The sequence below is a fragment of the Hyperolius riggenbachi genome, chromosome 1 (genome assembly GCF_040937935.1).
Source record: "Hyperolius riggenbachi isolate aHypRig1 chromosome 1, aHypRig1.pri, whole genome shotgun sequence".
Classification (NCBI taxonomy): domain Eukaryota; kingdom Metazoa; phylum Chordata; class Amphibia; order Anura; family Hyperoliidae; genus Hyperolius; species Hyperolius riggenbachi.
The window spans coordinates 446396019-446419818 of NC_090646.1; the positions used below are offsets into that span (position 1 = coordinate 446396019).

The following is a 23800-nucleotide window of genomic DNA, read 5'->3' on the forward strand; positions in this document are numbered from 1 at the left end:
TGAAGGAGGAAGCGTTTGTAGTCACGTGATGCGCGTGGACCGCATCGTGGGAGGCGCCGAGGGACGAGCGAAGAAGACGTCAGAGAGGTAAGCTTGACCCCCCCCCCCCCCCCAGCCCGCACAGCATTATTGGGAGATATTCGGATTGCAACTATCCGGGTATCTTCCGAATCCGAATTTGAGCATCCCTGGGTGAAGGGACCCCCGTTAAGCCGCGGGATAGCGGCGGTTTAGCAGGGGCACACGTGCCCCTGCTATCTATGAGGTCTGAAGCGAGATTTATTCTCGCTTCAGACTCTCTTTAAGACAGAGGATTAGCAGGATAGCCAGGCAACTGGTATTGCTTAGAAGGAAATAAATATGGCAGCCTCCACATCCCTCTCGTTACAGTTGTCCTTTAAAATAGAAAAATTGATCACGTGGGCAAAACCGACACATGGAAGAAGGAGAAAAAGATTGATATGTAGACTACATGGGATGTTATGTATGAGTAAATGTTTATTTTGACTCTTATTTAGCAGTTCGGGTTTGGTCAAGGAATAATTACTACCAACTGAGAAACAAGTGCATAAGCATTATTTATTTTATCAGGACAGGAACACAAGTATAGATTTGATGAGTAGTTCACTTCCTTCACCTAATTGGTTGACTATTTTTTTTTTCTTTTTCAAAATGCCACTGTACAAAATCCCAGCATGCATAGCGCTTTGGTCTAGTCACCCAACCATCCCGCCTTTGTAGGCGCGTTCCCGCAGGCACAGCCCACTTTTTATGCGCGTTCTCTTGCCACTTCCGCTCCAAGGTACTTCCGGTGCTCTCCCGCCGTGCTCTGCGCGGCCGGTCACAGGAAGCGTGAGGATGTCTGGCTGGGAGCGGGACAGCGGTAGGGGCTCCGGAGATGGGCGTATTTACGTTGGGAATCTGCCCTCCGATGTTAGAGAGAAGGAGCTGGAGGAGCTTTTCCATCGGTACGGTCGGATCCGCGCCATCGAGCTAAAGAATCGTGGCGGGAGCAGCGCCGCACCGTTCGCATTCATCAGCTTCCAGGACCCGAGGTGAGCGTGGAGCACAGCGCATGGCCCGGTTCCTTCCTGCCATGTGGTCGCCTTCCGGCGAGCGTGCGGCGTAGTGTAGGCCTGGCACGCGGCTCTTTGTGATGATCAGGGCGCTTCCTGTTGCCGCTAGGCGTGATGGCGGGAGAGGTAGGGGGCTGGGTATCGTAGGTTCAAGGGTGATCGCTGGCACCTAGGAGACTTGTGCTGGTGGATGGGTACTGTGTTCAGAAAGGTTTACTATTTTTATTCAATTTTGTATTTTGATGGCGGGAGAAGTGGGGGTTGGGCTTCGCAGGTACAAAGGTGATTGCTAACACCTAGGGGTGTGTGGTGCTGGAGCAGTTTGTCCTGATCTGCTTACTATGTATAATTTTGTAATTTGATGGTGGGGTGATGGGGTTTAAGGATGGTTTTAAGGGAGGGGGGGGGGGGGAAGAGAGGTGGAAGGGTACTGTGTCCATATCTGTTTAGTATTTTCATTCAATTTGATATTATAATCGATGGAGAAGTGGGGATTGCAGGTTCAATGGTGATTGCTAACACCTAGGGGATGTGTGGTGGAGGGTTGCGGTTTCCCAATCTGCGTATTATATTTAATTTTGTATTTGGCATTCAGAGACGCGGAAGATGCTGTGTTTGGACGGAATGGATACGAGTTCGGTTCTTGCCGGTTACGTGTGGAATTCCCGCGATCTAGCAGAGGTTCTGGGGGTGGTGGATATGGTGGTCCTCGTGGAAGGAACGGTCCCCCATCTCGGCGTTCTGAGTATCGAGTCCTTGTGTCAGGTAACAAAAATGTTTTGATTGTATACTGTCCAAAGGTATTTTAACTTGTTTGGAATTCAGCTTCATACATGACTACATTTTCCACATACTTATTATTAGGTCTTTTACTTACTTCCATTGATACACATGCATAAGTTTCAAAAGGGGTAAGAATCATGGGCAAGTTAGGGCCTTACAAAGCAGTATGTGGTTTCTTGTTTGTAGCCAATACAGTAAATACAATTTTTTATTAGCCTTTTTTATCAGCCTTTGTCTTGATGGACATTGGAAACCATGGTATGGGTGATCAAGGCAGTGCTCTTGAAACTGGCAAAGTAAGTTTGTTTACTGGGCAACAAAATATAATTGCTATAGACAGTACTTACAGTTGAAAAGTATTCCGTGTGGTGTGATATTTATGTCTGCCTACGGTTTTCTGTAATATACATCACTTCTGAACAAGACTACAGAAATGGTTAGAGAAATGAGGCTTGCTTTGGTTTAATTTCCATTTCACATTGTAGTAGCATGTGGGAAAAGACCAAAGGCAACAGTGCTGTATCCATGGTTCTCCAAAATGTTTACGGGGTATAAACTAGGCGGCTCCTACTAGTTGCTTCCGGGTACTGTTTAATATTTAATTGCCCGAGCAGTGGTATCCTCACTTTCATTGCTCATAGTTGTGTCCATACGCATTGAGCATGCATGAATTCCCAAACCGTGCATGCTCCATAAAGGGTAAGATGTGCACAATTGCTTCCTTTTACTTGACATTCACGGTTTATGAATTTGTGTATTTTCTGGCTTGCGGTCGTGAACATTAAAGGAATACTTAAGTCAAAAAAAAAAAATGACATTTACTCACCTGGGGCATCCCTCAGCACCCCGAAGCTGGATGGTGCCCTCGCAGCCCCGCTCCGATCGTCCTGTCCCCGCCGGCGGCTACTTCCGGTTCGGCGACAGCCGCCGACAGGCTGGGAACGCGGCTGATTTTCCGCGTTCCCAGCCGCTGCTATCACTCTCTATGCTGCTATAGCGTATATATAGACGCTATAGCAGCATAGAAAGTGATAGCAGCGGCTGGGAACGCGGAAAATCAGCCGCGTTCCCAGCCTGTCGGCGGCTGTCGCCGAACCGGAAGTAGCCGCCGGCGGGGACAGGACGATCGGAGCGGGGCTGCGAGGGCACCATCCAGCTTCGGGGTGCTGAGGGATGCCCCAGGTGAGTAAATGTCATTTTTTTTTTTTTGACTTAAGTATTCCTTTAACCTTGCTGAAATGGGGAGCTATCCTGGGGGCGGTGAGCATTGGTAGGAATTGGACTTTAAGCAGCATGGAGCTGCTAGGATGTGCGTAATGTTACTACTAAACAACTTGCAGACAATATTATACATGTGAGTTATGCACACTCTAGTAAATTAAAATATCCACGTTAAGGGCTCTTTCACACTAGAGGCTGCGGTAGAAAAGGCTGAAAGTCAGCCTTTTGCTTAACGCCAATACATAGCGTTTTCAAAGCCTTTTGAAAGAGTTTTACAGCTCATATGAAAACGTCCTTTTTTTTTTTTTTTCTTCTATAAAAATAAGTGAACAAGTCAGCTGTAAAACGCTTTGAAACCGCTGAAGTTGGCGTTTTCCATTGACTATCATTGAAACGCCAACAGCCAACTTCGGCTGTAAACAGCCCTGAAAAAGCTCCTGGGAGCGTTGAAACGCAACGCTCCAAAACGCCGAGTTAGATGTGAAAGGTAAAATGAAAGTCTATGGACTTTCTTTTACCTAGCAAAACGCCAACTTCGGCCGTGGCGTTAAAACGCCGAAAAATCCCTCTGGTGTGAAAGGGCCCTAAAAGGGTACCTGTAACCTTTTTAAAGGGAGCCTAAACTGAGGATATGGATTTTTCCTTTTAAAATTACCAGTTGCCTTACCCTCCTGCTGATCTTGTATCTCTAATACTTTTAGCCACAGCCCCTCAACAAGCATGCAGATGAGGTGCTCTGACTGAAGTCATACTGGTTTAGCTGCATGCTTGTTTCAGGTGTGTGATTCTGCCACTACAGCCTTGGGGCGTCATGCATGTTCACAGATGGGAGCACAGCCACTTCAGAATTTTTCCATGTGCACTAATTTGGTATCAGCCTGTTTTTTGGACCTGTATCCATGCATGTGATTTCAGGCACAAACAGCCCTCGTAGAAACAACCGAGCCAAAGCTTGGGTACACAACATCAGATACTTAGAGAGGGATGCTATTGAGGCTTCCCTCCCTGCTGTGTTGTCCACTGTCGTTGAGTGCGGCAATGGGCTCTATTCTTAATGAGTTACCGCATGAGTTAAATTAGGTAGTGATAAACACAGACCAAAATATCTCCATTTTCAAATTCACAAATTTTTTTTTTCTCCCTAAATTATCTCATGCGGTAAAAGTGTGGTATTTACCTCAAAATGTATCTCCAATTTGAGATTCTTAATTGAAAAGTTGGTGTTAAGGATTTTGTTATCACCTACAAATGGTAGGTAATTATCACTTCTCTGCTTTTGGCCTTTTTTGAGCTTTGTTTGCTCGAGTTTATGACAATTTTACATAGAAGGCAGAAAAGACGAGTGTGTCTTATGTCAAGGCGCACTTTTAGACCTTGTACAGTCTTTTAGATGATTTAATAGATGCCGAGGAGGAAATTCCTCTGCTGTAAAAGATAAGCAACACCATAATTACCTTTAAAGAAAAACATTTCTTTGTTACAGCTGATACAAATCCAGTAAAAAATCTCCAGTGTATGTATTTCCTGCTTTCATGGAAGCAGACATAGGGTTAACATCCTGTGTTTACACATTAGCTGCTCTGCTGAGGCAGCCAGCTGGCACAGGTTAGAGCTAAAATTACAGTTGCGATTATTCACAGATGAGGGGGAATTAGACAGGCTAAATTATATACATACAGGGTGCATTTCTATATGTTTTCCTTCTGTCCTGTGCAAGTTGAGTTGAGGTCCCACTTTAAATGTGACAGGCTTTCCTGGGTCGTCTCTGTGTAATGGGTGGCAAGTATATGGGCTGCCCTACAGTGGTCAAAAAAGCTTTATTTCCGTACATATTACTGTTTTTATCACCTGTTTTACTGCACTTTTATCAAACATTTATCACACTTGGTACATTTTTAGTGAATACTCACTATTTTCATTATTTTCAGTGAATTATCACTGGAGGTAATTTTCACCCAAAAAAGTTACCGTACATGGTTTTGTGAATAGAGCCCATTGCCACTAATCCTAACATGGCCGCACCGCTCTTCCTGCTCCAGTGTAGCCGCGCAATAGCCGACTCAGCCTGCCTGTGCAGTAAGCCAGGGCCTTGGGCTCCGTGATACTGCCCATGTGTGGTCAGGCTCGCATGGCTACTGTACAATCCTTCACCAGGATAAAGAGCTGGGTGGCCGCGCTCAACAACGGAGGCGGGTTTAGATCAGCGAGGGAAGCCACGGTAGGATCTCTTAGTGTATGTATGAAATTTTGATCCCGAGCTTTGGCTGGGGATCACTTTAAGATCAGTAAAAGTTTAAGTGTTCGGTAAAGATGCGGAATGAGTGTATAAAATGTTGTTTCTGTGGATAAATTCCGAAGTCCAGCACAACACAGCTCAAAAGGCCCTAGACTACATGTGATTGGATGTGAAGAGAAAAATAGTCCCAGGTACTTACAGGTGATAAATCGGGAATTTAGCGATGAAACTGCAAGTTTAAAAAAAAAAAGCCAGATTTTTTTTTTCACTGCTTGGGGTCCCTTTAAGCCAAATTTTGTATAATTGGAATGGACACAGTAGGAATGATATTAATCGTTTCAAATATTTGCCGTACAGATGTATAAAGACGGCCAGTGAAATGCCAAACATTTTGTGTTACTTGGAACTGAGCCATTCCAAATGGGCAGGAAGTGCACCTGGCAAATTTCTAAGCTGCATACAGTTTGTAAGGAGGTAATTTTCTGTACTGTTTAAGATTCATTGCGTGTGCAAAGAAAACTATTCAGAGGTGTACTAGAACTGATAACTAGGTGACTGTGCTGCTCCGCTTTGTAACTAAACAGGTCACTAGTGTGTAGCTAGCAACGCGCCTGTACAGCCTTGGCCCTGTTATGTTTCCCAAGGGATTGGGAGAATCACATCCTTCAAGTGGGATCACACACATAGCATTACATTACCAAGAGCTGTACAACTCGCAGGTGCACAGAAAAGCATTGCTACTGGGTCCCAGGCCTTAGACAGCTCACATGCAGCCTTCCTGCAATTTTCCCCAGGATATCTTCCACCTGAGAGCAGCCTTTTCACTTTAGTGTAATTTGTTACGAAGCTCAGAGATCTGTGAAAATAACATACATGCATTGTAGCATGTACTTAAAGTAAACCAGTGACCTTTTTTTTATTACTAACAGGGAAAATGTACTTAGGGAGAAGAAAGCCTCTCTATCCTAGAGCTGCTTCCCTGGGCCCTGAAAGAGTGGCCTTTTTGCACACTTGCATTGAGCTGCTCAAGCGTTAGCGGAAATAGATGAGCCTGATTGGGCCCATCTAGATACCAGGGGAGGGGTGCACTAAATATGTTGGCGCTTTATACATTAATATTAAACACCATCAGGGAAGCTGTATTGGGGGGGGGGGTGGCTAACAAGCTGCCTACCATAAGACAGAGTTAAAGCGTACATGGAACTACTTTCCTAAGAACAGGGAAGCCTGTGATTGTAATTGCTTATCTATGGAAGGGGGAGCTCCCTGGTCTGTATGGGATAAGCAATCTTCCCCAAGAGAGACTGCAGCTGCTGCATTTTTAAGCCACCAACAAATTTGCGCATTTGCCCCAATGCATCGCAGGAGATGAGTATCTATACTCCAGTCTCAGCTTCGCTGGGAGCTTCAAAAATGTGGCAGCTGTGGACTATCCTGGGGAAGCTAGCAGATCCCATACGGACTGGGGGTCCAGAGGAGCAGCCTCTCGTAGGTAAGCAATAACTACCACCTCCACCAGTGGCCTACAAGTATGAACCTCCCTAATGGGAAGGTTCATGTTATGTTTTCACTTACAGGTGCTCAGTTCGCTTTAAAATTCTAAATCCTGATGCTCCTTTACTGTATGTAGTGGGGGTGTGGCCTCATATTCAGGCCCAGTAGGTGCAGACAAATGAAATCATGACCACTTTTTTTCCAGTGCCTCTGGCTGCAAGCCTGCCACCCGTACGCCAACATTAGTTTTATGGGAAGTCTTTTCATTTACAGGTGTTCAGTTGCCTTCAAGGGCAGTGCTGAACTAGTCGGTGCTAGCTGGCATTAATTATGTATTTTAATACTTTGAAGGTATGCTTCTCTCTTTTGAACTCTATTTCTACTAGTTATGATACATCATTTTTGTATTATGTTGTAGGTCTCCCCCCATCTGGGAGCTGGCAGGATCTGAAGGATCATATGAGAGAAGCTGGAGATGTCTGTTATGCTGATGTACACAAAGATGGCATGGGAATAGTGGAGTTTATTCGTAAAGAGGACATGGAATATGCTTTGAGGAAGCTGGATGACACTAAATTCCGATCTCATGAAGTAAGGACGTGACTACCAGCTGTCTCTGTATGTGAAGGAAGTGTATGGCATGGAGTTTAGATAACATTTTTTTATTTTTTAGGGTGAGACTTCTTACATACGTGTCTGTGCAGAAAGAAACGCCAGCTACTCGCGATCCAGATCCCGTTCTAGAGGCCGTGATTCTCCGTATCAAAGTCGTCGCTCCCCTCGTTATACCTCCCCCTTCCGACAGTACTGAGCTGCCACACAGGGACACTTTCTATGAAATGAGTTCTAAAGACCATCTGCTCTTACATTCCACAACTGATGGATTTCATCATCTTTTATACCATTATTTCTGCCCCTCCTGTTTTATTTTTTTTTTAATTTTTCTTTTAAAGAATTGTGTGCTCTTTGCATCAGATGTACTTGTTTTCTTTTATGTTCGGTCATCTTTAAAAAGGCAGCAGACAGTAGTGTGCCTGATCTGATGTTCTTTGCATACGTGTGCAGTGACAGTGAATGATAGCTCTATGGGGTATAAAAATGTGGAATGTTGTGGCACTGGGGCAACCATAAGGGAAGGTTCACACTTGTCCTCTATATATAGACCTGTTCCCATCATTTTGTTAGAACAATATTATTTGAAATAACTTTTAATCCTCCTCAATCAAGTTTGTATGTGTTTTCCTTTTTATTATGAAAGTGTTTCAGTTGAGAAATAAACATCCTGTAGCTGTCCTAATAAACAGTGAGATTTCCAAGTGCTGTATTCTCTCTCACTCAAGCTTAAACAGATTACAAGTCCTCATCCTGGGAGGTGGTGAAGTAGAGCTTTTCTTTGTCTGGTAAAGGGATATTTCCTGTTGGTATAAGAAACAAGCATTAGTATATTTAATTTTTAAATGAGGCAGTTTTTATAGTGAACATGTTTTTATACCTGGAGGTGCTACAAAATAATCCTCCACTACTGACTTTGCATTCCTAAGTAGGATTTCTGAGTAATTGCCAGATTCAGTTTTATCACTCCTTATAAACAGGACCCTGTGGGGGGAAAAAATGACATTCAGTACTCGGGTGCTTACTGCATAATATTCAAACCAAGCTGTAAACGCTTACCCGTTTTCCAAAACTGATGCAAGTGGCTCAACACCATCTGTGTTGACATTGTGAAGATGGTCTGCAAAAATGATTGCATTTTGGAGGCGTTGTACACCTTCTTGGTTACGGAAGTCTACTAGTGCCAACCGCTCTAGGTGATCTATAACCTCTGGAGTGATGTGACTGGTCTGAAAATAAAGTATGTGCAGGATGAGTAAAATGAACGTGTTAAAAGGTCAACATTGGTGAAAGTGATACATTTAGTGGCATACATTTTATCACAGGCTTGTGAAAGTAAGGCCTCGTACACACTTGCACAGAAAAGACTGACTCCATTGAACAACCATGTTGGGCCCAAGGCTGCATAGCTAGCCTTAAAGGATACTGGAACCAAAGTGCTGTTAAAATGGTGGCTGTGTTGTGTGGGTATAAGTCCTGCTGCTTACCCTTCCTCCCAATTACTCCTGTGCCCTTCCATTCTGCTGTAAAAGACATTGTTAGCGGCTGTGACTTGGCCAAGTTGTTGACCTTTAACACAGACATACTGGGCAGTGCATGCACTGTATGTCCACCCCTTTGTACTGTGGTCTGAATGCGAGCATTTATGCTAGAAATGTGGATAAGACATACTATCTGTGCCATTTGCAGTGGAATGGGAGTGATCAGGAGAAACAGTAAGCATCAGGACTCATGCCTATGTATCACAGGAGCCACCATTTTTACAGAGCCATTCAGCTCAGGTATCCTTTAAAGAGAACCCGAGGTGGGAATTACTTTTACTATTGGGGCACAGAGGCTGGTTGTGCGCACTAAGACCAGCCTCTGTTGCCCCATCGTGTGTCTCCATGTCCCCCCTGCTCGCCGCTATACCCCCCGCATTGCTGGCGACACGCAGCGTGTCGCCAGCTCAATGTTTACCTTGCGCTGTCAGTCAGCGCTGCTCCCCTGCCTCCTCCGCATCGGCGCACCCGCCCGTGTCCCTTCCCTCCCGCTGATAGGAGGGAAGTGACGCGGCGGGTGGCGCCGATGTGGAGGAGCGGCGCTGACAGACAGCGCAAGGTAAACATTGAGCTGGCGACATGCTGCGTGTTGCCAGCAATGCGGGGGGTATAGTGGCGAGCAGGGGGGACATGGAGGCACACGATGGGGCAACAGAGGCTGGTCTTAGTGCGCACAACCAGCCTCTGTGCCCCAATAGTAAAAGTAATTCCCACCTCGGGTTCTCTTTAAAGCTGGTGATGTGTTCTGTTGTTATGCAGGGGGAGAGGAGCTGACATAGCTGCATGGAGCAGGTAGGGTAAGTAGAACAATGCCCCTGCAAGGCTGATCTGCCAGACTGAAGACTGCTATACATACACTAGATTCTATGCAGGTGCAGCTCCAACTGGCCACATCAACTGAGAACCATTTAGTGTGTACAAAGCTTATGTATTCAATTATGAGCTTTTATCAGCTTCCTTCTGTGCCCTGCTGAGATATAGAAGAGATCTAAATTATAGTACAGTGAAAGAAAGGTTGCCATTAATGGAGAGAGGGAATCCTGATCCATAGTACAACCCTCTGCCAGTCCAACATGCTGAGAGTTAGCTTATAGATAGCTAAAGGCAACTAATTACAAAAATTCACTTGTACCCATGTTCATTTGAAATGGTTATGTATTTTTTGGGCCGCTGTAAAAAAATAAAAATAACTTATGGGTGGCTGAAACAAAACTGGTTTACTATTAAGGATGATCATTGTGAGGCAAATATTTGTGTTCATGCGGGGTTATGTAAATTTTTCTGCAAGTATATGCACCTTTATAATAGGCCAAATCAAGTCTCACCAAGGTTTAACTGGTTGCCGACCGCATCACGCCTACAGGCGTGACAGAGGCAGCAGCCCCAGGACCACCTAACACTGCTTGTTGTAAAGCCCTGGGGCTGTGATTTGCAGGAGATTGCGCACACGCATCTCTGCTTGGATGACCGAGCTCCGCCATCAGTCTCCCAGCGGTGATCGCCGCTAGGAGCCTGTTTGACGGCAAAACGCTGTCTATTTACACAGTACAGCGCTGAGATCTACGGCAGCGCTATACTGGGGACAGCCATGTGACATGGCTGGTCACTGGGGCATGAGAATAATCGGCGCTCACTGGCTGAAGCCTATGACAGCCGATCGCTGTCATAGGCTGAGGGAGAGGGGATTTAAAAACAAAGATTTTTTCCACATTGGTGGAGCACTCAAAGCCTGCCAACAGGCTCTGTTGGTGGAGTTGTCCAGCCCTGCAGTGAGGCCTTAAAGATGCAGTGGCCTACTTTGTTAAAAATTGCTTGGCCTTTAGGGGGGATTAAGCCTGTGGTTAAATTGGTACATTTTCAAGCTGCATAGATTTGCATAAATATTTACATAATACTGCATGAACTGGGAAATACTTGCATCTCATTGATCATCCCTAGTCACTATATCTGTTTGAATATACAATTTGTTATTTAGCCAGATCAATTGTTCATAATCCACCTGACAAACTATAAGGATGTACAGATGTCTCTAGTCTCCTTCTCACCAATCAAGTTTCCAGTTAAAGGAAGTTTGCTGTTGCTGCAGCTGGGTGAATACTGGCAATCCAGTGCAGGAGACTTGGGTGCCATCATAGCCAGTAATAGGAATTACAGCTATAGCAGCACACCGTGAGTACCTTTGGAGCTGAAGTTATTTTTAAAACACTAAATTACCTTCCAGCAATAGCTGGAAGCTGAATTACATGATTCCCCACCATCCACATGGACCTAGAGGGGGAATAATAAACGTTGCAGGGAACTTAGGCAGCAGCAGGATCAGCAATAACAGCTGTATCCTGCGCCCAAGTCTCCTGGTGGTGATTCCTCTCGTACGCGCAGCAGGATGCCTCTCACTCAATCCCCTCTGCATAGAGCAGAACACACTTTGAACATGTGTGTACTGGAATCATTCAAAAAGGAATGCACAGCTGTTACCCAATGAGGTCATGACTCTATCCCTTGGGGGCTGAGTGCTGTACAGACACTTCACTCTGCTATAGCAAAGAAATGCATCAGTTGCTAAGGAGAGGAGGGATGATGCACTGTGCATGATGGGGGATGGTAGAGGTTAGGCAGTCACTGGAGCTTTAATAAAGCTCAGGATATCTATATAAATACTCTTTACATATCGTGGCATAGTGGTTAAAACTCTCACCTTGCAGCGCTGGGTCCCCAGCTTCGAATCCCAGCCAGGGCACTATCTGTATGTTCTCACCATGTTTGTATGGGTTTCCTCCCACATCCCACAAACCTACAGATAAGTTAATTAGCTAACCCCTTAATTGGCCCTAGACTATGATAGACATGACTAAAGTAGGGACTAGATTGTGAGTTAAAAAGAACCTCCAGACTAAATGACTCAGCAGCACTGAAAAGGCCTGGTGTTTCTTTAACATCTTCACAGCATCAGAACGTTGTTTCTCTTATACAAGCCTCATTTTTAGCTGCACAGAAGAAAACTGCCCGGGCATTTTTCCCCTGATGCTGTGCAAAGCATGATGGGATTTTTGATGTTCTCATTCTGCTGTTTTGGTGAAATTTTTTTTTTTTACATTTTGAATTTGACATTTGAAGCCTAGCGCATGCAGCTGGGAGGGGTTATAAGGACACAAGACAGTTGGAACTGTGTCTCATGCTTCCTGTCACCTCCTTTCAACCAAAAAGATGGCAGCCCCCATGAATCAAACATTTGCCTGTTCTTTTAAAACAGGGTGGGTAAAAAATTATATTACCTATCTATTCTAATTAACATAACTAATGTAACAAAGAGAGACTCAAGTGAGAATAAATCTCGCTTCAGACCTCAGAGTTAGCAGGGGCATGTGTGCCCCTGCTAAAACGCCGCTATAGCGCGGCTTAACGGGGGTCCCTTCACCCCCAAATCCCCCTCCGTAATGCGGGGGAGCGCTTCCTGGTTGGGGCAGGGCTAACCGCCGCAGCCCTGCCCCAAGCGCGTATCTCTGCCTCTCCCTGCCCCTCAGTCTTCCTTCACTGAGAGGGGTGGGGGAGAGGCGGCGCTGACAGACGCGACTGGAGGCAGGGCTGCAGCCGTTAGCCCTGCCTCCAGGAGCGACCAAATGCACGACCAAGTCGTGCTGGGGTGGGTTTGGGGGTGAAGGGACCCCCTTTGTGCGGCGCGATAGCGGCGGTTTAGCAGGGGCACGCGTACCCCTGCTAACTTTGAGATTCTCGCTTCAGAGTCTCTTTAATGACAGTATGTTTGTTTAGGCTGAAATTCCCCTTTAAGTGACAGGACAATATACTCTGTACAGTGCTGCAAAAGATGCCAGTGCTATATAAATACTAAATAACTATCCTAAGCAGAGTTCCATCTAGTAATAGTGGCTTTGGGTAAACTACTAGCAAATACATAAATTTGTACTAAAACTTAAAGCAGAATATAACCCTGCATTTCAACTTTGCTCTAAAACATTATTTACAGTATATTATATACAACCAGCATTTTTTTTTTTTACTAGACCAGCATTGCAAGGGTTACACAGGGCTTTAAAGGGGTTCTGTGGGGGTTCCTGAGGAGAAAAACTGCCACTTACCTGGGGCTTCTATCAGCCCTCTGCAGTGGTAATGTCCCACGCCGTCCTGCTCCCATCTGCCGTTCCCCGCAGCCGACACCGGGCTATTATTCGCCTGTCACACAGATGAATAATGCGCGTTGCCGTGCCTCCGCTCGCGTCATCTGAGGCTTACTGTGCAGGCGCAGTACAACGGAGCCTTGTACTGCGCTTGCGCAGTAAGCTTCCGATGACGCAGGCGGAAGCGAGCGGGTGCACGGCCACTGCAGCGCAGCCGCAGTTCGATCCCATGCTGCTTAGACCGGGGCCGGCGGCGGAGAACAGCAGATGGGAGGACGACGGCGTGGGACATTACCGCTGCACGGGGCTGATAGAAGCCCAAGGTAAGGGTCTGTTTTTCTCCTCAGAAACCCCTAACAGAACCCCTTTAAAGTTCCTGGATATTTCTGCAGACGCATCCGAAGCTGAAATAGATACATTTTATTTACATAAATGTATCTAAGTGTTGAATGTGACTCATCTCTCTGACTGAGAAGGAGCTTGGAGGACAGCCAAAGAGTGTGTAACATTTATCAATAGATACATATAACTAAATAGAATGTAACAATCTGAACTTCTGCATATCTCTCCATGGAACTTTAAACCTCTGTGTTTAACCCTTCCAATGCTGGTCTAGTAAAAAAAAAAAAATAAAAAAAAAAAATATGCTTTTTGCATATAATATGCTGTAAATAATATTTTAGAGCAAAGTTGAAATGCAGGGTTATATTCCGCTTTAAGACCATAAATTTACTATGAATTGTATTGACAGTGTTTAGGTCAGCACCATTGTGTGTAAAGAGGAATGTATAATTAAATTAAAACTTCAATTGAGAGACAGTCTAAATGCATCCAAAATGTTGTTACAAATGTTCAGTGGATAGGCATTGCACTGCTTAATGGCTAGAATTGCTCAACATAAGAGCCACAAGCTTGGGGGGGGGGGGGGGGGGAATGCAAAATGGTAGAATGTACTACATTCAGACAACAAGGTTGCTAGTATGAAAAGCATTCCAGCTTAGATGCGTAAGTGCATACTAAACTTTACTGCCAGTCAAAAGATAAGACCTGTGAGGGCTCGTTTCCACTGTTGCGGTGCGGAATCGCCTGGATTCCACCGCAGAAGAAATCGCATGCGGCTGCGTTTCCGCATGCGGATTTAGCCGCGATTTCGCATGGCAAGGAGCCAGGCGAATTTAACCATGTCACTGCCTGAGTAAAGCTCCATAGCAAACCATGCGAAATCGCACGCAAAATCGCGGGGAAATCCGCATGACAAAGCCGCATGCGATTTCCCTATTCAATACATTAGCGGCGATTCACCCGCATTCCTCCCACACGCGAAATCTGACGGCTCTGCCGTGCAGATTTCTGCCGCACCGAAAAACGCTCCTGCCGCCGCACAAGTGGAAACAGCCCCATCCACTTACACTGACTATGCGAATCCGCATGCAGTGCCCGCATGCGGACTCGCTATAGTGGAAACGAGCCCTGAACAAGAATGGCGGAGGAATGCACGAATGAGACCAGTGAAGACCTTGAGGTATGTATGCAGTTTATGAACATTTTTTAAAAGTCTTCTAATATACTTGTATGTCCAAATAATTTCCTGTCATAGCTACAACACCATACTCTTGTGTCCTACCAAAAAACAAATGACACCTTTCCAAATTCCTGCTGAACTATTTTGGATTGTCTCATCCACTCTGATTCTGCCCCTCTCTACTACGCCTTCCATTGACTGCCAATTACCCAGAGGATCCGGTTCAAACTCCTATCCCAATCAAAGAAATAAATTATATATAAAAGTACAAATTTTATTAATGACCAATGATCATTGTTGAAGTTACCCTTAAGAACAAGTACTTTTAGATCTTGCATGCTGTGTCCTGGTTCACAGAAGTGTTGGCCCACTGGTGTGTCCATTTTACCCTCATTAATTTTAAAGCGGTGATGGTTCATAAAGTGGGCCAACACTTCTGTGAACCAGGACACAGCATGCAAGATCTAAAAGTACTTGTTCTTAAGGGTAACTTCAAAAATGATCAATCAAGAAAAGTTTCTGAGTACAAATTTATGAAAATGTTCAAGACATTAACAGAAGGTTTAAATTGTGGAACAGGATTCATGACACCTTATGTAACATGATTGATTTAGCTTCATGATCTTCAGAAACCTGCTGGATTTCATGTATGGTTGCACTAACTCACTGGCTCCAGCCTGCTGATCACCTGACACCTAACGGATAAACAGTAACCAACACAACTGTCATCTTCGTGTTTACCATTTATCTGCATCAGTGTTTTACTTCAGCTTACATCTGGAAATATGCCTGAAGAAGGGGACTAGATCCCAGAAAGCTTGCATCATTTAACTCTATTAGTTAGCCATTAAAAGGTATTATTTCTTACAAAACGTTTTTTTTCTACCTATATAACTCAAGAAAGAGGGAAACCTCTGGATCCCCAGAGGCTTTTTGTGTTGTCCTCACCTACACCGCTGCTGACCCAAACCCACCTTTAGTTCACTGCTGTGCTCCTCTTTATGCACGATTGTGCCAGTGGCCTAGGGTCCCCTCCGGCACAGGATGTCCACTGCGTCTGCGCGAGCGGCACTGAAATCATCCGGACTGTACTGCGCAGGTGCAATGCAATCCTGAGAAGTCAGCGCGCGACCAGTGAGCTGTATGCTGGAGCCCAGGAGAAGCCGAGCTGGCAAAGTTGGCATTTCCACCGGATGGGACCGGGAGCCACCAGAGCTGCGGTGAGGGCACAGGATGGATGCAGGGGGCTGGAGGAAGCCCCAGGTAAGTGGATTTTTTTTATTTTCAAAGTGCTCAGACCTTCCATTTAAGGCTAACATCCACTAGCCCCCCATGCCCTCACTTATTAGCTTCATCCCACTACCCTCTTGTAAGTTCAGGGTCCTACATCTAGTGCTTCCCGTTTCTACTGTACTATCAAATAAACATGGTAATGCATTCAAACTGCACATCAACTATGTAAGTGCTGTATTTTGTTCTGGTGTTGCTGGATTATCCAGCCTGGATCGTAGTGTGGGCTGAATAACGATGTGCCTAGGTTAGAGAAACAAATGACCGTCTCTCTAGTATAGAAGCAAAAATATAATATAAATCTAAATACAAAATATTTACGCTTGTTTCCGCTTCAGGCTCGCTACACCATGTTGGACTCTGTAGTACCTGCCGGGGGAAATGTAGACATTTTTAGTGACTAGTAAATAAACCACAGTCATACACAAATGGAATACCGATGAACTGCGAGCCCTGCCAGGCATGTTGGGACTAATAGTCTCCAAGAGATTGGCTATTTGTGAGAGTATGCAGATCACTGTATACCATGTACCTTACTATTTGAAGACGACAGCCGTCTGAAGCCTACTGTCTTGTAACACCAACAAGCTGCTTTCCGAACCCACATCTCTACGTGTCGCTTTCATATGACATCAGAAAGCGATGACGCCTGGCGTGCCAACGTGACCTTGAGAAATTAATAGCGGCCATCTTTAGAAAGGGCGCACCGGGAGGTTTCGGGAAAAGGTAGCCCTTTAGTAAGATGGATCTCACAGCTTCTTTCGCTTCCTACTAGGCTATAACAAGTTTCGTTTGTTATCTTACACGCAAGTTTCATCAGTGTACGACATGAACAGTGTTGGGGAGGAATGTACTGATATGAAACGCGAGTATGACCAGTGCTTCAATCGCTGGTTTGCTGAAAAATTCCTGAAGGGGGAGAGCGGCAGAGACCCGTGTACCGATCTCTTTCAGAAGTACCGTCTCTGCGTGCGGGTGAGTGTGGACTACTGCTGCTCCTACCTGAGCCTAACGCGGGCATTCACTAACCCCTTATATTCGCAGTCAAGTGGCTGCTTCATTTCTCCCCTCTCTGTCTTTCTGTGGCTGTCATGTACACACTTGTGTATGTTGCATAATTATTATAAAGATCACGTTGGCTGGCAGCTTACAAACAAATTAGAATTATGTCACGTGTAATATAAAGTGAGTGCATGCCATAAAGCCTGACTGAACCCTGGCAGCTATCCTAAGTTCCAAACAACCTTAATAACCACGATGCCAATCAGTGCTTTGATCACCTACTGTAATACCCTGTACACGGCCTGATCAATGCATTTAAAGTGAACTGAAGTAAGTTTTAAAACCTACTGTTTCACTTATCTGGGGCTTCTGTAAGCCCCCAGCAGCCGTCCTGTGCCAAGCCTATCCTCCCGCCGCTGCTCTTTTTCTCGCCTTGTAAAACGAGGCCTGTGCAGCCCTGCCAAGTGTATCATTTTTACGCGTTCCCGTCTTCAATAGCTCTATTGCAGACTGGAACGCGAAGAAGGATATGTGTGGCCAGAGCCATGCAGGCGCAGTGGCCTGGCGGCGAAACTGAAAGTGGCAGGAGAACGGAGGATCGTGGAGGACCGGCTCGGGACAGGATACCTGCAGGGGGCTTGCAGAAGCCCCAGTAAGTGAAAGTTTGTTTTAAAGCTTACTTCAGTTCCGCTTTAAGCCAGGGTCTTGTGTAGTTTGTTGACTCGCAATCAATACGGATCTACAGTGCTGCCCATAATTATTCATACCCTTGGCAAATTGGCAGCCCACGGAACGCACAGCTGACAATTTGTCAGGGTGTGCAATATTTACCTTTTTTGGCTCAGCTTGGGCGCTGTTGCAGCTCTCCGCTCAGAAATGGGCGGAAATAGCCGATATCTGTCTGCTCTGCTCTACTACACAGGCACAGAAGACATGCGCTTGCGCTGTACAGCAGACCGACAGATCAGCTATTTCTGCCTATCTCCGAGCAGAGAGCGGATCCTGCGTTGGAGCCTGGAAGGAAAATTATTTACATCCCCGCCATTCAGGGAGCTTTATCGCTGCCGCCATGGGACACAGGAGGACGGGGGAAGCCTCGATGGGATCCCGAGGCTTCCCCCACCCAAGGTGAGTACCCCTCAGGGGAACTTTTTATTCAACCAGCAAGTAATTTTTTGACAGGATATCTCCCAAAAGATAAGACCATGTAGAAGAGGCATTATTGTGTGTGTGTGTGTGTGTGTGTGTGTGTGTCTCAGCTTTTATTTACATTTGAGCAAAAAGTGTCCAGTCCACAATTATTAATACCCTTCACAAACTGTCACAGTCTGTGAGAAAATTCAAAGTTCTATACCATACCAAATAGTCCAAGCTGTTCTAAGGCATCTATTACCCTGATTAATTGGGAACAGCTGTTTTAATCAACTCAACAGGTGAAAAACAGCAGCTCTCTGCAGTTGGTTTGTGGACAGTCGTGGCTAAGACAAAAGAGCTCAGTGAGGACCGGCAGCTGTGCATTGTGGCTGCTCACAAGTCAGGAAAGGGCTACAAGGCCATTTCTAAATGTTTTCAAGTTCCAGTGGCTACAGTGCAAAGTATTATTAAAACATACAAGATGTTCCACACTGTGCAAAATTTCAAAGGATGTGGTCGGAAACCAAAAGTGACACCTTTGCTGTCCAGGAGGATAGTGAGCAGGGATGCTCTCCGGACCTCAATCACGAGTCCTTACTGGTGATTGAAATGAGGTTTAACCACTTGCCTACCGCGCATCGGCAAAGTGGCAGCTGCAGGACCAGGCTAATTAATCAGGAAGCAGCCGCTCGCGCGAGCGGCTGCTTCCTGTCAATTCACGGCGGGGGGCTCCGTGAATAGCCTGCGGGCCGCCGATCGTGGCTCGCAGGCTAAATGTAAACACAAGTGGAAATAATCCGCTTTGTTTACATTTGTACAACGCTGCTAACAGTAGCAGCGTTGTACTGGATCAGCGATCCCCGGCCAATCAGCGGGCGGGGGATCGCTGTCACATGATAGGCAAGAGCCTGTTAGAGGCTGCACAGGACAGATCCGTTCCTGTGCAGCCTCCAGTTTTCCGGGGAAGGGAGGGAGGAGAGGGGGAATCCTGCGGTGGAGGGGGCTTTGAGGTGCCCCCCCCCCCCCCCCACACACACAGGCAGGAGCGATCAGACCCCCACAGCACATCATCCCCCTAGTGGGGAAAAATGGGGGGCGATCTGGTCGCTCTGCCTGGTGTTTGATCTGTGCTGGGGGCTGTAGAGCCCACCCAGCACAGATCAGCAAATACAGCGCTGGTCCTTAACCTCCTGGGCGATACAATAATATCGCCAGGGGGCTGCACAGCACATTTTTTTAAAATTATTATTTTTTTTTTTAATCATGTAGCTAGCCTAGCGCTAGCTACATGATAGCCGCTGTGCAGCGGCATCCCCCCACCCCCTCCGATCGCCTCCGGCAATCAAAGCAAACAGGAAATCCCGTTCAGAACGGGATTTCCTGTTTGACTTCCCCCGTCGCCATGGCGACGATCGGGATGACGACGTTGTGACGTCAGAGGGAGTCCCGATCCACCCCTCAGCGCTGCCTGGCACTGATTGGCCAGGCTGCGCACGGGGTCTTGGGGGGGGGGGGGGGGGAGCGGCACGGCGGGTAGCGGCGAATCAGCGCGGAGCGGCGGCGATCGGTATATACACGCAGCTAGCAAAGTGCTAGCTGCGTGCAACAAAAATTATGCAAATCGGCCCACCAGGGCCTGAGAAATCCTCTGTGGCGGCTTACCCCGAGCTCAGCTCGGGATTATCCCCCAGAGGGTTAAGGGGGGGTAAAGGCTGGGTCATCAAGTGGTTAATTACAGCAGGTGTGTGGCGGGGATGAAATGGTTATTTACCCATAAATCAGCGTCCTCATATGACAGCTTATTCTCCCCTCTCGGGTGCACACGATCGGGTGCGGAAATGGCAGGTGGTGTAAATCCTATGCCGCATCAGTTAGACAGCCACAAGTGCAGCATAGAATTTACTACCACCGGTCCCCAAAAGGTTAAGGAATACCTGACCCGAGTCAAAGCTACCTAAGCTAAGCACAGAGATATCTTCATGCTGGATCCACTTACCTCTGTGCATTGTCTGTTCCTCGCCTTTTGCCTAAAGTAAAATTTTCAGACAGGAAGAGACAGGCTTCCCTCCTATCATCATCATCCTCCTTTTAAAGTGAACCCAAGGTGAGAGTGATATGGAGGCTGCAATATTTATTTCCTTTTAAGCAATCCCAGTTACCCGGCTGCCCTGCTAATTCTCTGCCTTTAATACTTTCAGCCATAGACCCTGAACAAGCATGCAGATCAGGTGTTTCTGGCAATCAGGCATGAGCTAACAATTTGTGATTTAACCTCCCTGGCGTTCTATTAAGATCGCCAGGGGGCAGCGCAGCGCTATTTTTTTAATATTTTTTTTTCAATCATGTAGCTAGACTAGCGCTGGCTGCATGATGCCCCCCTCCCTTCCGCATCCCTCCCACCCCTCCGATCGCCGCCGGCGCTGTTAGCCATAAGGAAATTCCGTTCTGAACGGGATTTCCTTTAGGGCTTCCCCCGTGGCCATGGCGACGATCGTGATGACGTCATCGATGTCGTGACGTCATCCGGAGTCCTGATCCACCCCTCAGCGCTGCCTGGCACTGATTGGCCAGGCTGCGCAGGGATCTCGGGAGGGGGGGAGGCCCTTACGCGGCGTGTAGCGGCGGCGATCGTATACAACACGCAGCAAGCAAAGAGCTTTAAAAAAAAATTATGAAAATCGGCCCAGCGGGGCCTGAGCGGCGTCCTCCGGCGGTAATGGACGGAACAACTCGTCCATACCGCTAAGGAGGTTAAATGAGACTTAATTGCCTCAGGTGTGCGGCTGGGAGAGAGTGGATTACTTATCCATAAGTCCGCTGTCTTCTGTGAATTTCAAATGTCTTGCACGCATCCTATTGGACATGTTGCAAGACTCCCTACCACGCACTTCCTCCTTCCGGCTTTAAGGAAGAAGTGCGTTAGTGAGTCTTGGAACGCATCCAATAGGACGCATGCAAGACATTTGAAACGCATAGAAGACAGCGGACTTATGGGTAAGTAACCCCCTCTCTCCCAGCTGCACACCCCAGGCAATTAAGCCTCATTTAAATCATGAATGAGCCCACTGCTGCTGGCAATATTGTCCGAACTGATTCTGACAAGATTAGTTGAATGCTTGTTTCTAATTCAGACACTACTGCAGCCAAATTTAGCAGGGCTGCCAGGCAACTAGTATTGTTTAAAAGGAAATAAATATGGCAGCCTCCATATCAGTCTCGTCTCAGGTTCACTTTAGAAGGGTTCTGTGGGGGGGTTGAAAATAAAAACTGACACTTACCTGGGACTTCTCCCGGCCCCCTGCAGCTGTCATGTCCCACGCTGTCCTCCTACGATCCTTGCATAACCCCCCCCCCCTCCGGTCCATGGTCTGATAGCCGTCTAACAAGACGAATAGTGCTCGCTCCTGCGTGCGTCTTTGGGAGCGTACTGTGCAGGCGCAGTATGAAGTTTTCTTGTACTGTGCCTGCGCAGTAAGCTCCCGATGACGCGTGAGCGAGCACACGCGCGCAGTCGCAGTCTTATTAGAATAGTAATTGGACCGGCGGCTGGGAATGGAGGATCGTTGGAGGACGGCGTGGGACATCACAGCTGCAGGGGTCCAGCAGAATCCCCAGGTAAGTGTCCGTTTTTATTTTACACACACACACACACACACACACACACACACACACACACACACACACACACACACTCACTCACTCACTCACTCACTCACTCACTCACTCACTCACTCACTCACTCACACTCACACTCTTTAATTACCTAAAGACCACCTCACGCCACTTGGCGTCAGTTCTTGGGGCGGGGGTTTGCTGATCACACATGCCGCTGCGCGCGCATCTCCGCATGAATGAGGGAGCCCCGCTCCGCCATCACTCTCCCAGTTGGATTACTATAGACTACGCCGTCTATTTACTAGGTGTATAGCGCTGCGATCTAAGGCAGTGCTGTACAGGGGACAGCCGTGTCACTCGGAGGGGAAGGGAAGCCTGTGGTCCTCAAGTGGTTAAGAGGAGTGAATGGGTTTAGGCCAGGAAGAGAAAAGGTGAGTAATGAGGTGAGAAGGAATAGAGGGTAAGTAGTGGATGTGATTTATAGAGATTAATGTGTTCAGTTGGGGAAAGACTGATAAAGTCCTCAGCTGAGAATTAGGGAGTGGGAAGTGGGCTCAAAGGAAAGCCATGAGTTCTTTCTTCGCGTTCATTGCAGTAGAATGCTGGAAATCAGACCTAGTGTGAACCAAGATGAAAGCCTGGTGCACACATCCAATTTTGATTGGCCAATCACTGGAAAATGTTAACCCCTCCATGTAGTATGAAAGCTTACCTTCTCAATGTGTTCAAAGAATTAAAACTCAGTTGGCTCTTAGGGCTAGTTCACATTGGGCGCATTGGCATTGCTTTGCTACCAAAGCGCCCACTGTATTTATTCTTTAAAAGTGAACGCAATTGCTGCACAAAGCGATTTTGTGAGCGTTTTGCGTTTTTCCTATACCTTCCATTGAGGCAAAATCGCCTCAAAAATGGTCCACGCACCGCTTTATTGAGCGGATCAGAAAACAAACTGCTCAGATAGGAACTATCTCATAGAGAATCATTGCACAAGCGCTTTCAGGGCAATTTTTTTAAAATCGCCAGCGCTTAAAAATAAATAAATCACAAAGCGCCTCTAGTGTGAACGAGCCGAGTCACCATTTTGTTTCTTTCTTTTGCAGAATGCTATCAAGGAGAAGGACATCCCTGTGGATGGGATAGAGTTTATGGGACCCAACAAAGACAAACCAGGATCTGACAGCTGCTGACACAATATGGGCCCTGCACTTCAGGGCCCCAACCTTATTTGGACAACAATTAAAATAGGCTACTTTCTGCAGTCAAGCTGGGGCGTTATTCCTAAAATCGCAGCAACACAGGATCCTAGTTGGGAATATTTTATAGAAAAGGGCTCATTTTAGAATTTCCCACTTATTCCTTTTTTTTTTCGAACTATTGCGGTTACTGGTACTTACTAAAAATGCCGTCTAGAGTTTTACTCATCATCAAATAATGGTTTAGAGTTGTAAGCATGAATTCTGGGTCAGACACTATATGCAATGTTTACTTGGATGTAACATTTTACGGCTTTGTATATAAAAAAATCTTAATTTATATGGCTTCCTGATTCTTGATTTTAAAGCTTTTTAAATGCTGATTTAAGTAGGGCATATTTTGTCAGCTTTAAGGCTACTTTCCCACCAAGACATTGCGTTTTAGGGGACGTTATGGTCGCATAACGTGCCCCTAACGCAACGCGTGGTGGTTTTGAAGTTGGACGTCAGATTGAGCTGCGTTATGCGGCTCTCAATGCAGCCGCTCCAGGTTAGTGATAGGAAGTCCGGATCTTTTTAAGGATTTGGATCATTTGAATCGGATCATTAAAAAGATCCAGATCTTTGAACCGAATCATTTGAATCATTTTACTAGGGAAACAGACTGGGTGAAATGACTAACAGGACAGGACTTTCCCTGCACTGTACATTCTGTATGTTCCGGTTTCTTCCAGACAGACATTCACTGTGAACCGAATCTTTCATTGTGATGATCCGACTCACAAAAAAGATCCGGATCAAATGAACAATTCGTTCATGATCTGGACAACACTACAGTCCCACCATGAGTCACCACAGTGCAGTGAATATTAATTAGCCATGTGGTTGGCCTCAGAGGAGGAGGGGAGTCCTCCTCCTCCAACATTACTGAGCATGTGCAAACAGTCT

General features: G+C 46.3%; 3 protein-coding genes across 4 annotated transcripts; 2 read left to right on the top strand and 1 right to left on the bottom strand.

Moving 5' to 3' along the window:
- Positions 1 to 784: 784 nt before the first annotated feature.
- SRSF9 (serine and arginine rich splicing factor 9) lies at positions 785 to 8126 on the top strand. Its single transcript, XM_068238694.1, has 4 exons — positions 785 to 1055; positions 1672 to 1841; positions 7229 to 7401; positions 7484 to 8126. The coding sequence occupies exons 1-4, from the start codon at positions 859 to 861 to the stop codon at positions 7619 to 7621; spliced, it is 678 nt and encodes a 225-aa protein (XP_068094795.1). The 5' UTR covers positions 785 to 858; the 3' UTR covers positions 7622 to 8126.
- Positions 8033 to 16547, bottom strand: GATC (glutamyl-tRNA amidotransferase subunit C). Of its 2 annotated transcripts, XM_068238695.1 has the most exons (5): positions 16441 to 16547; positions 16230 to 16277; positions 8482 to 8651; positions 8303 to 8406; positions 8033 to 8225 (listed from the first exon to the last, which is right to left on the bottom strand). In XM_068238695.1, the coding sequence occupies exons 1-5, from the start codon at positions 16513 to 16515 to the stop codon at positions 8161 to 8163; spliced, it is 462 nt and encodes a 153-aa protein (XP_068094796.1). In that variant the 5' UTR covers positions 16516 to 16547; the 3' UTR covers positions 8033 to 8160. The 2 variants fall into 2 exon arrangements, with proteins under 2 accessions (XP_068094796.1, XP_068094797.1); XM_068238696.1 differs by lacking the exon at positions 16230 to 16277.
- Positions 16548 to 16592: 45 nt separating this feature from the next.
- TRIAP1 (TP53 regulated inhibitor of apoptosis 1) lies at positions 16593 to 23192 on the top strand. The gene is made up of 2 exons (XM_068238697.1): positions 16593 to 16883; positions 22760 to 23192. The coding sequence occupies exons 1-2, from the start codon at positions 16737 to 16739 to the stop codon at positions 22844 to 22846; spliced, it is 234 nt and encodes a 77-aa protein (XP_068094798.1). The 5' UTR covers positions 16593 to 16736; the 3' UTR covers positions 22847 to 23192.
- The last annotated feature ends 608 nt before the right edge of the window (positions 23193 to 23800 follow it).